At 42.4% G+C, this 14,659-nt stretch overlaps 1 protein-coding gene across 1 annotated transcript in view; it reads left to right on the forward strand.

Moving 5' to 3' along the window:
- TENM4 (teneurin transmembrane protein 4) overlaps positions 1 to 14,659 on the forward strand; it is an 873,376-nt gene that overhangs the window by 184,829 nt on the left and 673,888 nt on the right. Inside the window, exon 3 of the mRNA XM_078658490.1 lies at positions 11,261 to 11,530. Coding sequence (XP_078514616.1) covers positions 11,261 to 11,530 — 270 coding nt within the window. The remainder of the gene's footprint in view (positions 1 to 11,260; positions 11,531 to 14,659) is intronic.

Raw genomic sequence — 14,659 nt, forward strand, 5'->3', positions numbered from 1 at the left:
AGCAATACCCTTTTTCAGGGTTAGTGTGCCGCATAAATTATGCTAAAAAGATGCAGAGAACTCTGGGTAGTTCCCAAGATTAGGAGGAGAGCAGCTCCTGTATAGAGCACCCTACAACACCAGTGACATTCTGAATCTGCTCACCGTAAATGCCTGTTTTTCTAGCAATGTTTTTAAGTACAGGATTAGCACAGTGCCATCCACGCTGAGCTAGAACACATTCTTTGCCCCCTGACTACTATTTTTCTTTCTGATTTTCCCCACCAGGTAACTCCATTATCAGGGAGGCAAACCTTACACAAAATGTCAACTCGCCTGTCTCGTTCACCTTGTAGATAGGACAGCCTTCACAGAAACAACCATCTTGTACAGCCATGCACAGTGTATCTCAAATGAACACACATCATTCATTACACAATCTCCGGATTGGATAGTTTGATTCACACATACACACATCTCAGAGTTGATGAAAATCTAAGACCTCACTTTTAGGGACCGGTTGTATCTTTAGAGGGTAACCCCTCCATCAGTGGTGCAAATAAAGAGGCCTTGCCCCTGAACTATAACCCGCTTACACCAGTTCCACTCAATGCATAACCTGGTGAGAGGTGTGTTTGTCACACTCACTGTGGTTGAGGGTAAAATATGGTGCCCACATTGTGCATTTCTCATTGAAAGGCGAACATTTCCAATGAGATCACTGAATGTCAACGAGAGGATACACATTAAGTAGACCAGGAAAATGTACAAGCAGGTCACCATGGCTTAAATGGGACCACTGGCGAATTAATAATGTATGTTTTTGTCTAACAACAATATGAGTGTTAGACATGGTGTTTATTCCATTTCCACCCTGGTTGGAAAAGATTTCTGTAATATGGGCGAAGGCCAATCTGTTTGCCCCATTTCACTTTACAAAAGAAAAGAAATGGTGCAAATGTGGGGGTCATGTTTATTGGGCCAGTGCAAAGTTTATGTACTAAGCCCTTGGATCAGATCAGTCCTCTTAACCAATAGACTACAAACCCCTTTGCAGAGATTGCATGGTTCCAGGGAAGAGTGGGAGTGTTACGTGTTGGAGGTAGTGCACTAAGTAACAGCACCCTGCCAAAAAATGACTGGGTAAGCATGCAATCATCCATGAAACAATCAGCTCCATGTTCAATGAAACAGGAGCTACAGATCTCATTTTAATCAGGGATTCCAAAAGTGCATACCTCTCAAATATATGTCTAACGAAGTGTTCCAGGATGTGGAAAGAAGTAGAGAAATTGCTTGTCTTCACTTTGTAAAAACACTTTGTGGCTGTTGGCACATCAGAAAGTCCAGAGTCAATAGATTTCATCTGTTCTCTTTATTAAATCAAACATGAACTTGGCAGACCTGCAAAACCTGAATCATTCATTTGGTGTGTAGTGCTTGTTCAATTAAAGCAAAGGTGACTTTCAGCAATGATTCTCAATGTGGGGAGGAAGGAAGTTTAGCAAGATATATCTTGTGCCCTCCATGATGAACCTGTTACTGATGGGGTAGCATTATTAACCCCTTGGGTGCTCATGACGGCTCCACGCCGTCATGAGTCACGGGCGGCGTGTGCTCATGACGGCGTGGAGCCGTCATGCCGCTGCCGCTCCACCCACGCGGCACTAATTCCCCGCCTGTGCGGGTGAATTAATGAGCGGGCGGAGTCATGACGGCACCATTCAAGCGAGTGGAGGTTGGGATCCAAATAAATGTGTCCACATTAGATTCTAGTCTACTTGCATTTAAGCAGCGCATAGCCACTCTTAGGCATCCCAGCGCTGCTAGTGCGAGGCAACTCTACAAGTAATCAGAGGTGGCTATTCTGGAATACCCGCGTTTTGAGTGATTTACGGAACCATAGTTTCCTCAGGAAAATAGGAAGGGTGTTCCACAATTTGGCTACATTGTATGTGCTACCCTCACTCACCATAAATTAATATTGAACTTATGTGTTGCAACAACATGTAGACTTCATTTACCATGCTGTCAGTATTCAATTCAGAAAAAGAGAATTTAATGAATTTGAAAATTATGCCAGGATATTAGCCAACAAACAATTGAAAGAACAATTGCACACACAGAATTGCACTTCTATGAATGATCTTACTGTACCAAAAACCAACAGGGTTTCCTCATCAAACTTTCTTCATGTTAAATGAGTTATTCACTCATTACCAACTGATTAGAGTACATCACTGCCCAGTTAGATGTACACACATCGCAATACCTGTACTTATATTATAGAGAAAGAATTCATTTAATCAAGTACCATTCAGCGGTTCCTTCAAGTTGACCATAAATCAGGTTCTTAACCATAACCAGTCCATAGAAATGGCACTAAAGAACTCCACTGTGAGGCCTTGGCGTTTCGGTCTCAAAGTGAACCAGCGTACTATGAGGTCTTCCTCAGGGCTCTTATATGACTGGGCTACACAAGCCAGGTATGTCCAAAGTTCCTTGTTCATGTGTTTGCTGTGACTCAAAAATAATATTGCAGGATATTGGTTCCAACATGTCTCCTCTTAGTTAAATGGAGTTGTGCCACTTCTGGAGTGGTGTGACTCACTGGTTAGAGGCGGCAGACCCGGAAGCAGAGAACGGCCCGTGACCAGGGTTCAATTCCCGACGCGGCAGGGTCGTGGACCAGGGTCAGTGGACTCGACAATTCTCGCCTCGGTGCCTACTCTAACCAGGGATCACACTCGGCAACTCTGGGCATTAAGCTTGCCTCATCTCTACAACGGCCCCCCACAGACGCCGGGGATGCCTGGTTTCACCTTGGAGATACCCAGAAAGGGACCATCTCACAGGGAAAGCCAGGACGGGTTCCCCAGCGGTCTTCAGCGCCGGGACGCTTACGGGCAGCTGTGCGCTTTACAAGTCCCACACATTTACATTTACATGTTCAGACCGGGTTAGTCAGTCCTCAGCTTGTCCAGAGCTCTGACCGGCTGCCTCTATTCTTTTCATGACGAGATACTCAAAGCAGGGGCAGCTTTTTTATTTTTAATGGAATGGTTTGTCACCTGCTATTCTGGCATTGTTTTCTCATATATATATATTTTTTTAGGCAATTAAATACTGACAGCATATTGAATGAAGTTCGCATAGAATGTTGTTATATCACATAAGTTCAATATTAATTCATGGTGAGACAGGGTGGCATATATGTCGAAAATAGTGATATCACTTCCGGCACAGTGGGTTCGGACACACTTTTATTTAGGTAACTAGACATAATTGAATAAACGGCATCTATATTTAGACTGCAAAGGTGATAAGACGACAGCACACTCCAATTAAAGATTCACACTGCCTGCTTTTTATGGCTGCCTATCCATGCTTCCATTAATCTTTCAAAAACAGGACACGTCATCAAGTCAAGGAAGTGCAAAACGAGAGGGCGTTTAAGAGCCCTGTTAGAGTGGCCGCAGAGGTGGCCTGTGAGAGCTGGTGCAGCCGAGTGTACAGGCATGTATTTAGGTCAGAGAAGCCTGGGGGGTGATGCATGCGAGGGCACGGGGAGCAGTGGCGCGCGGGCTATTAACCTAATAGGTTGCATCAAAGTCTCCAGGGCTGGTCCCTGCTGCGTTAGGGCCTGCATTAGTAAACACAGCATTTCTCCAGCACACACCATAGTAGCAAGGCTGCACATTAAATTATAGACAGAATGTCTAAACAGATCAGTGGTGGCGGCGATTGGTAATGGAAGGAACCATGTAACAGCAGTGCATTATATATAATTTACATGTATTCATATGTGTTTACATTACAAATATTTACAGTTTTGAGCACAGGCTGATGGAGTGGTTTTCTCAGAATCGCAGTGCTACATCCGGGAATAGAATCGTGGCCACTAGATCACATCACCACCTCTTGCCCCACTTCCGCCCCTCTCCACCATCACCGCCAAGCTCAGGGGTCTTGCTATAAGGCCAGTGCAATACAATAATGCTTTATTGCACATGTAAGAGTGAGCCGTGCACTGCTCTGCTGCAGCATCTCTCCCACAGTGCTATGTTATGCTATGTTGATGTGCTTGGCAGTTCGGGCTGGACTGTTCCCATGAGGCACAGGGTCAAGATTGATTTGCATATGGCCAGGTCTAAACTGAGGTGGCATGGTGAGCAAATGAATGATGGATTTAACCCAGATCTCTTGACTGGGGGTGAATGTCTTGATTTGTTCTGCATTCCGTCCATCAATGGTGCGTCTTTTGCTTACTCGCCCTAAGTGCGCCGGGTATTAGAGCGCTTTATAAATGTTTCAGTCAGTCAGTCAGTATGCCCAGATGTGGGTCCTGGGCTCACTGTGCCACTGGAATCAACTTATCCTGGCTGAAGAGGGGTGAAACCCCAAAACCGGTCCTAGGATGCTTGTTTCCGGTCCAGGGAGGGCCTGGCTTGGCAGTTCGGGCTGGACTGGTCCCATGAGGCACAGGGTCAAGACTGATTTGCATGTGGCCAGGGCTAAACTGGAGTGGCATGGTGAGCAAAAGAATGATGGATTTAACCCAGATCTCTTGACTGGGCTTGACTGTTTTGATTTGTTCTGCATTCTGTCCATCAATTGTGTGTCTTTTATGTTGCTGTGTAGGGTGCACTAATCACGCGTAAGGGTATCCAGGCGCTAGAGACCCTGCATGGGTATTCGAATAGTCAGGTCTTTAGTTTGTTCCGGAGCTCAAGAAGTGATCAGGAGGCTCTGATGTGCTGAGGAAGTTTGTTCCAAGTTTTCGGTGTGATGTAGGAGAACGTGCACCCTTCTGCTATGCGTTTGCAAATGTTGGGGGGTATGAGTGAGAGTGAGTCTTGAGCGTAGGTGACTGGCTGTGTGGTGGAAGTGTATTCGGCTATTCAGGTATGCTGGTCCAGCGTGAGGCGTTTGAATTGGCTGTGTTTGCGAATGGGAACCAGAGGAGCTCTCTGAGGTGAGGTGAGAAGTGGGTGCGGTGTGGAAGGTTTCGGATGAGTCTTGCCCCAGCCTTCTGGATGGCCTGGGTTTATGTGTGAGCTGCTTGGAGATTCCGGCGTAGAGTGTGTGGCCCTAGTTGAATCTGCTTAGGATGAGTGCTTGCGTGATGGTTTGTCTGATTTTCTGTGCATCCATTTGAAGATCTTTTGGAGGATGCATAGAACGTGGAAGCAGGCAGTGCTCACTGCAATGACTCGTGCCATCATATTAAGCTTGTTTTCCAGGTTTTTAGCGTGGTTGGTTGGTGTTGGTCCTAGCTCAGTTGGTCACCGGGTGCTGTCCCATTGGAAGGTCTTGCTTTCGAAGACCAGTACTTCTGTCTTGTTGGAGTTAGATTTCAGGCAGTTGGTAACATCCAGTCTGCTACCATGGTCATGCAGTTGGTCAAGTTGGTTCCGGTGGTGCTAGTGTTGTCCATCAGGGAAATGATGAGATGGGTGCCATCGGCGTAGGAGGTGATCTCGATGCCTTTGGATCGCATGGTGTTGAAGAGAGGTGTGATGTAGACATTGAAAAGGGTAGGGCTGAAGAATGATCCCTGAGGGACACTACAGATCAGGTTCTTGGACTCTGATGCGAAGGATAGCAGTCTGACTTTTTAGGTTCTTCCCGTGAGAAAGGAGCAGCTCCATTTGAGTGTGGGTCCTTGGATGTCTATCTCTCGGGTCTTCTGCTCTGGGAGACTGTTGAGTACTGCAGAGAGGTTAAGCGGATGTATGACGTTACAACGCATACGTTTACAACACATGCCTTTACAACGCATTTTTTACAACGCAACATCCATTACAACGCATTCAATTACAACGCATGCCATTGCAACGAATTTTTAAAAAATACCTTTACAACGCATACCATTACAACGCATAACATTACATTGCATGTATGGTAAGTATTGGATAGAGTAGGGGTAAAAATTACTATTCTAACTCCAGGGGGGTGCAACATTAGGGTAAGTGTTGGATAGTGTAGGGGTAAAAATTACTATTCTAACTCCAGGGGGTGCAACAGTAGGGTAAGTGTTGGATAGTGTAAGGGTTCTATGCGTTGTAATGTTATGCATTGTAATGGTATGCATTGTAATGACATGCGTAGTAGTGGTATGCGTTGTAGTGTCATGCGTTGTAATGGTTGTGTTGTAATGGCAAGCGATGTAATGGATGTTGCGTTGTAAAAGTTTCGCTGGAATGGTAGGGCGTTGTAAAAGTTGCGTTGTAAAGGTTGTTTCCCGATCCGAGTGTCTAAACTGGGCTATTTGCAGATGGACTGTTCATGATTTGGACAGAACGGTAGTTGCCAGTGGCATAGCGAAGCCTAATGCCGCCCATGGCTGCATCTGCATTTGCCACCTATGGCAGGCGAATAGAAGAGCAGAGGGGTGGAGGGGTGCTGGCTATTTCTGAGGCCACTGCCCTGCAATGGCCACAGGTAAGAGCAGGGGGAGGGGTTGAGACAGCCGTCCCCAAAACTCGTGCCACCCGGGGTGGGACCCCGCCCCCCCCCGCTACGCTACTGGTAGTAGCCTCTCAAATAGTTTCACAAGTCAATTAGCAGTTTTCAGTGAATCAAATGCATGGAATATTCCAAGACAAGCATGCATTTCCTAAATACCACAACAAATGTAAGCAATATGACCATGTGGGAAGAATTTATATACAACAAAGGCACAGACAAGAACAGATAAGTGCAAACAAGCTTCTGTCTTAGCTGCAAATAAAGACTAACTTTGCCTTTTTTTTACCTTCAGGCTTCTTGCCTTCTCTCTAAGGCCTTGTCATCACTTGTGGACATTATCGCTGGTAGCTTCTGGTACTCTCCAAACTCGAACAGTTCATGAACAAGTTCTTTACTACTTGTTCTTGTTCAAGTACTATTTACTATAGTTAAAATTCCATATGCCTCAAAACACTCTGAAGCCTTTACAGGAGGGTTAATGGTGCTTTACAAAAACCCCAAATAAAGTAAAATAAATCCAGTCAACCAGGTACCTCTACACATAGTACATCAGATTCTAGTGGACAGACTAGCTGCAGAAGGTATCGCAGGCCAGGTATTATGCCTCCCTATTGGCCCACAGTAAGATCATTACGCTGTGGCGTTCCACAGAGATCGTCTCTAAGTCCCACCCCATTAAGATTTTATGTGGCTTCCTTAGCAAATTTAATCCAGGAGCATCATCTTTCAAATTAACATTGTGCCATCTGCACAGCTGATGAGCATCATCTATGCAGATGGCACATAGTTAATCTTACGCTTCGATGGAGTGAGTGAGGGAGCAAGACTCCGCTTCTGATAAAATGGAGGCTGTGATCATGTATTGTCCTGCCTCCCACTGGGCGGCCGGTGGAGTTAGATGCCCTGCCAATACCTGTACGCTCCGCAAGACCTCCCGGGGCCATCTTAGATGATGATTTTACCTTTCTTCTATACATCAATAAAGTGACAGCTTCTGGCTTTTTTACCAAATATTCCCTTACATACCCAACAAGGCCCATTATCCTATTATACGAGAAATGATAGGATCAGGACTTGACTATTACAATGTAGAAGTATCGGATTCAACGATCTTCGTGGTAAGCCACCAGAATTCATTAAACATCTGATCGGCCGGTGCTCGCCTAGAAGATCATTGGGGTCCTCCGTTGTCCTCGGCCCATCTATGACAGGTTCCAAAGAGTAAGATAAGCAGGTAGATCTCTTTCATACAAGATAACTTTAAAGTGACACTCTATTCCTCTGCAACGAAGTAGTGAAACCAACATAGTGAAATTCTGGAAAAAATCTTAAAACATGGTCATTTTGTGGTAAACTTCTTCCTTCAATAGGATCTCTCTGAACTTAACGCCAGGATGCCACAGGGCAATGGCACGCGCTATAATAAAATAATATTGTCTGGTGAGAGCCCAATTATTGAACAGTTCAGCACACATCATTCATTTTATTTTTGTCAAAAAGAAGAAAATAAGAATGAGACAGGCAAATTGACAGGTAACTGAACAGTGCATCAAGAACAGCCAGAGCGGATCTGCTACCAGGCAGAGATAGCAGATCTACATGACATGTACCTTCGAAGCTTACATGTCATCCATCACTGACATAAGTTACAGTGTTGTTAAGGCACCATTGGATAGAGACAAGCTCCTCCATTAATTGCGTACACAGTATCTCAGTATGTGGCACAGACATTACAATCAGAAGCAAATTCCCCTTAGGACAAAACAAATGAGAAATGGAACAGACACATGTAATGTCTGGAGACTGAAAATCTGTGAACACATCTTGACACAATCCTCAAGAACAATTCCACAGAAGTGGATGATATTTAAGGGGTAAACCTCTGCAAAATCTACTCATTGTATGTGCCTATTGCAATACATATGTACCTTCAGGGATGATATATATATATATATATATGTATATATATATATATATATATATATATATATATATATATATATATATATATATATATATATATACACATTATTATTATTATTTTTTACACAGGGCGAACAACACAGATCAGAAAATAGAAAGTCCTGTGGTTACCACTTCACTTAAGTTCTTAAACAGTCCGTAAGTTATGAGCCGAGCCAAAGATGACCAGCGGGTCAACATTAGTACTGCAAAGCATTACTGGGAAAAGGAGAAGCAACCCGATTCATGCCTAAGTAACATAGCTCGAGCCAGGAATAGAGGACCAACCACAATCTAATAGGAAAGACTTCAGTAAGCACAAGCATTGATTCAATCTGAAATCCCGGACACAGATGTCCCCTTACTCATCTGTGGACTTCAGTTGATCCATGCAGTAGTCTCAGTAGTGACATAAATCAAAACTCACAAGCACGTAACCTTCCCCACTTCCCAACAATACCGCCACCTTTGATATGAATATATAGGGCATTTTCTGCATGGCCAAGGAGCACAAGGGTGTATACATCTCTTGCAGACTCACAGCTTGCAGTTGTGTCCAGTCTGGAGAAAGGTTGATGGCTCCTGACATATGGTGATCTGTCTACAAAATCAATTGCAAGTGGTCTGGACATTCACCACACAAGAGGGTCAGGGGACCGGCTTCGCCTAAAGTATAAATTAATTATTCGGAAATGCAGACAAGGCTGAACTGGTGCATTCAACAACACCACGAGTCACTTTACCATGCTATTTAATCACAATAGGTGCAATACTCACTATACTAATTCAACACTAATCCTTAATGGGTTCCGGAGTAGCGTGCTACTCGCCAAAAAAGCACTTCAACACCCCATCAGGGGTAACAAGCACTATATAAAGGCACACCTTTTTCCGTCTTCTATCCTTCCGCTATCCTTCTCAATCCAAATAACTGACTAATATCCACCACACAAATTACTTTCATATTTCACTATACTAATTCACACTAATCCTTTATGGGTTCCGGAGAAGCGGGCTACTCACCAAAAAAGCGCTTCAACCCCCCATCAGTGGTAACAAGTGCTATATAAATGTAAACCTTTTTCCCCTCTTCTATTTCTCCGCTATCCTTCTGAATCCAAATAACTGACTAACCTATCCACCACTCAAATTACTTTCATATTTCACTCTACTAATTCATCACTAATCCTTGATGGGTTCCGGAGTAGCGTGCTACTTGTCGAAAAAGTGCTTTGACGCCTCGTCAGGGGTAGTAAGCGCTATATAAATTCAATTACAATACAATACAAAAACTATTTTAAATTTCCCAGGGAAACGAGTATTTTACTTTTACCTGGTGGAGAGCTCACCCATACAGTGTAGAAATGCCATTGTTTCATCTTTTTGTAGTAATTTGGAGCGGCCAGTCGGTGGTGCTTTAGAGCTGCTATCTTACCTCACATTAGGAAGCACAGGCCCTGGATGGAATGAAGCCTTCGAAGAAAGAGAGGACTGGGAAGTTTCTTGTTTCTGACCTAACTTCACTCCTCTATAGGCCAAAAGGAAAAGAGTTATGACTGCTGAAGTTTGGCCATCTTCTGGAGAAATCTCTATGAAACCACTTGTTATATTATTACACAAAAGTGGCAAAAAGTGCTGTGTGTACAAATACTGTACTGCCATCGAGGCAGCTCACAACATATCTCAATCTGCTTACAGTCACTGAAGTGTTAAACACTTTATAAATAATAATAAATAAATATATTTAAATCCCTGCAGGACCAACTCACCATTTTTTCTTGCAAACAGTGTAATACTAGCACTTATTGTGCAAGCACTAGAGACAATCCGGTTGTGTTTAGGGTTGTAGGTGTTCATTGCTTTTATATTTTTATATATTGAAAGTTTTTGGTTATCACTTTGTATTATGTGACTGCTATAAAAATGTCATTAACTCAGAATTTTCTAAATATACACTTTTCAATCTAACATTTTTAAAGCATTACTTCTAAACAAAAATGTGAAATATTGTACACTTATTCAAATATGTTTTCTCATTAGATCCTACAGTACCTTTAGCAAATTTGGGGGACATTCCCATACCTTTTCCACCCTGCAAGGGAATTTCTACTGGCCATGATAGGAGTAAATCTCCAACCAATTTCACAGTGCAAATTTGATAGGAAAGAAGTTTGTCAATACAACTCAAGTTGTGGGTGTTCTGAAACATTCTAGGGCCACACTGCCAGGGACAGTAAGATTGGAGGAGGTGAGCTTAAGATTGTCCAACAATCGGGCTGGCATATAATGTTAAAATATATTATTCGCCCAGCAGGGTTCATGAAAGGGGCCTAAGAGGCAGTAGAAATGGAGAGGAATGTGGATTGGTATAAGTACTAAAAGAGAAAACACAATATGTTGTAATAAGCTACATTTTTGAGGACTTTCAAAACAGAGAGGGAGAGAGTGTGTATACGTTTTTCTCTGTGTGTATGCTAAAATTCCTGGAACAATCCAACAGACATCTCAGGATGCACAATTGAAAAAATGTGTACCCAACTATTTATCAGAAAGAACATTTATTAGGGGGATGTAACAGCACAAACACCCCCTGAAGCTACACCCTCTGCACACCACCCAGGAACTACCTGCTCTCTCCCACTTGAAGTTATATTTAGAGTTACAATGGCTTGAGAATTAACATGCCAAACCATTTTTGAATTAGACGTAGACATATAGGATAAAGCCAAGTAAAAGATGTTTTTTGTGTTTTGCTCTCCATGACTCCTGCAGGACTCCTCTTGGTTAAAATGTTTTCGGCATTGCAATGACTTCCTGTAACCGCCATGTTGCGCTTTTGTTTCCACAGGAGCCAACTTCTCTCTGAGAGACCTCGGGCTTACTGAGGTGAGCCCGCCCCACGGAACATTGTACAGGACTGACATCGGGCTGCCTCACTGCGGCTATTCCATCAGCGCCGGTTCGGATGCCGACACTGAGGCGGACATGGTGCTCTCTCCAGAGCACCCTGTCAGGCTCTGGGGGCGAAGCTCCAAGTCGGGCCGAAGCTCCTGCTTGTCCAGCCGGGCCAACTCTAATCTCACGCTTACCGATACGGAGCACGACAACACAGATAATGGTGAGTTCTGGGCATACTGAAATAAGTTGTTTCCTTTAGCATTGTGACAAGTTTTATGAGGAATGGTTCCATCTTACTAGTCCATTGTAATTTCCAGTTGTACTATTCCTTGTTCAGAAAGATCTTACACAATGTTTCTACTTTTTCATGAAGTACATAAGCATTGTTCTGTGAATCCTGTTCCTTCTCTGCAGCCAGCACTAATAATTTAGCCTACTTCCCATATGGGTCCAGCTTTTTCAAGATGCCTTTTCTCCTTTGCTGTTAATTTCGATCTCATGCTCCTATTTTCTGGCCCAGTTATTCTTTGTGAGTGAACTACAGTGTGTAAAGTTGTGAAATGTTTTCAGAGAATCCTGAAGTTGGGCATGGCACCATTGAGTTATGTCATTTAGTGTGATGCTGTGAGCAAGATGTCACCAGCGGTGGCTTAGCACTGAGTTCTTGGTTTTTTACTTTTTCTTATTATAAATGAAAGTCCTTCTATTGTTGAATGAAAAGGAATGTTATGTGGGCTGAATATCCCACACAGGTTGAACATCTCACATCTGATTTGGGACCACTTGATTTAAGTTTAACCCTGCTGATCATCATTGCAAGATTGTGCATGGTGTGGGTGCAAAGCTTGCTGACTGCCTCAATGTCCTCTTGGCGATTAGGGGATTCGGGCTGTGGTACCTGCTTCTTTATGACTAAAGATAGACAGGAAAATAATTGATACCTGTTTGCATAGCCAATCAGAATCTGTTTACAAATGTACATGATACAATGCTTGACAAGTCTTTACAGCATCATTTACAAAAAAACATATATTTGTTTTGGGTTATCTGCAAAGTATGTTCCGGCACCTCACGTTATGACCTTAAAATAAGTTGTGGGAAATAACATTGCTTCTTTGAGTTCCTTTAAACCTCTAGAACAATGTTTTTTTACAATAGTCTATTGTATCCTGTTTCTGTAAGCATTGCTCCCACTCAAATGGAAGAGACTGTTGTGAGAGCGGCGTATTCTGTTATATTCAATTATTGGCATTCTCTACGGATCTTTGTATGGACCTTTGTTCATCAACAAGGAGAAATGAAAAGGAGCAATCTTAAACCGTGAACAGTGGAGTCCATTTGGGGCTTCACATTAATCAATGAAGAGAGTTGGTGTGAGTTAAAGGGTTTTATTAACAATTCTAATAGAATTCAAATTTTTTTATTCAGTAAATATTCGTTTTTAGTCATCATTATTACAAATTCAGATAATCCATTAGTCGATATTTCAAAACAAGGTAAAATACCAAATTAGTAAAGATGACAAAATAGAGATGATACAGCAAGCGTGTTCCATAAAGGAATTTACCTAATCTAAATTAAGTATTAGAATGGCAATTTCATATTTAAGTCAAGGAAATAGGTGTCAGTTCAAACCCAACAGATTTAGTCAAGAGAATAAAATAAATATGCATTAATCCTTTGCACTTAAGCAATAAAGAAAGTTTTAGCTGGAAAGTATTTATTTTCAGCTTATAACTCAGCAGACATCATCTAAAAAGGAAAAGGGCTCTATGGCAAACCTCTCCCGAAGAGAGTCAGTTATCCCTATGAATCTCAGAAAGAGAGTTCAGAGTGCAAGGGAGAGAGATTGGTCCCACTAACTGTAGGAGCATAGGTTAAAATAAATTTACTAAAGTTCAAGTTGTAACAATTTTCAAAATTCTCAGCATGCAACAGGATTTCAACAAACCCCTGGTAGCAGGTAAACTCCCTAGTTTCTTACGTCTTCACAATAGTCCCCAGAAATAAGTCCTTGAAAAGATACTTCGTCCACATCTTGTGGTTCAGGCACTTCTTCCCATGAATCATACTTCCTGCCATTTCCTCTCCTCCCGGTGAGAACCTCACTATCAGTTGTCTCATACATAACAAATCCCTATTCACTAACTAATAGAAGGCTGCTGAAAAGTTACAGCATCTGCAGTGGGAAAGTAAAACATCTCATGCAACACAACAGTTCAATGTGGAAAACAGGCCTTTCAATGCTGATGTATAAATCGCTGTTAACATGGAATCAGTAGTTAGGCTAACTTAAATCAGTGCATTATGTTATTTCATATGCATGGTTGCAATTAATAATTATGGCTACCCACTACAAAATTTGCATTTATTATACGTGTATAATTTTGCATAGATTCTGCACTTTTTTGTTAAATGCGTTTTTGCTTATAAAATGAGGAAAATTCGCACAAGTAGCTTTTCTCTTTGAACCACAGGTCTGAGAAAGCTCTTTTTCAAATGTAAAATTATAAAGAACAGCATCTCCCAATCAGCACATCATAGATACTGCTCTTTGACAAAATAGAGCAGCCCATTGTAATTTTTACTTCAAACCAACACTTCACTGTTTACTGTTTGGTCATAAAATCGAGTATTCAACTGTGAGAGAAATGCTTTCCCATGCCAAGACTTCCCTGGGTATTGTTCTTCCATAAGATCAAGTGAATCCAGTCTAGATGCGCCTTCTACATATCATAACTCCCCTGGGTATTGTTCTTCCATTAAATCACGTGAGTTGAGAATAGATACGCCTTCTACATATCATAACTCCCCTGGGTATTGTTCTTCCATTAAATCACGTGAGTTGAGAATAGATACGCCTTCTACATATCATAACTCCCCTGGGTATTGTTCTTCCATTAAATCACGTGAGTTGAGTATAGATACGCCTTCTACATATCATAACCTCCCTGGGTATTGTTCTTCCATAAGATAAGTGAGTCGAGTATAGATACGCCTTCTACATATCATAACTCCCCTGGGTATTGTTCTTCCATAAGATAAGTGAGTCGAGTATAGATACGCCTCCTACATATCATAACCCCCCTGGGTATTGTTCTTCCATAAGGTAAGTGAGTTGAGTATAGATACGCCTTCTACATATCATAACTCCCCTGGGTATTGTTCCTCCATAAGATAAGTGAGTTGAGTATAGATATGCCTTCTACATATCATAACTCCCCTGGGTATTGTTCTTCCATAAGATAAGTGAGTCGAGTATAGATACCCCTTCAACATATCAGCACCCCCCTGGGTATTGTTCTTCCATATTATGCGAGTCCAGTGTAGAGATGCCTTCTAAATATCT

This window comes from Lissotriton helveticus, chromosome 8 (genome assembly GCF_964261635.1).
Source record: "Lissotriton helveticus chromosome 8, aLisHel1.1, whole genome shotgun sequence".
Lineage (NCBI taxonomy): Eukaryota > Metazoa > Chordata > Amphibia > Caudata > Salamandridae > Lissotriton > Lissotriton helveticus.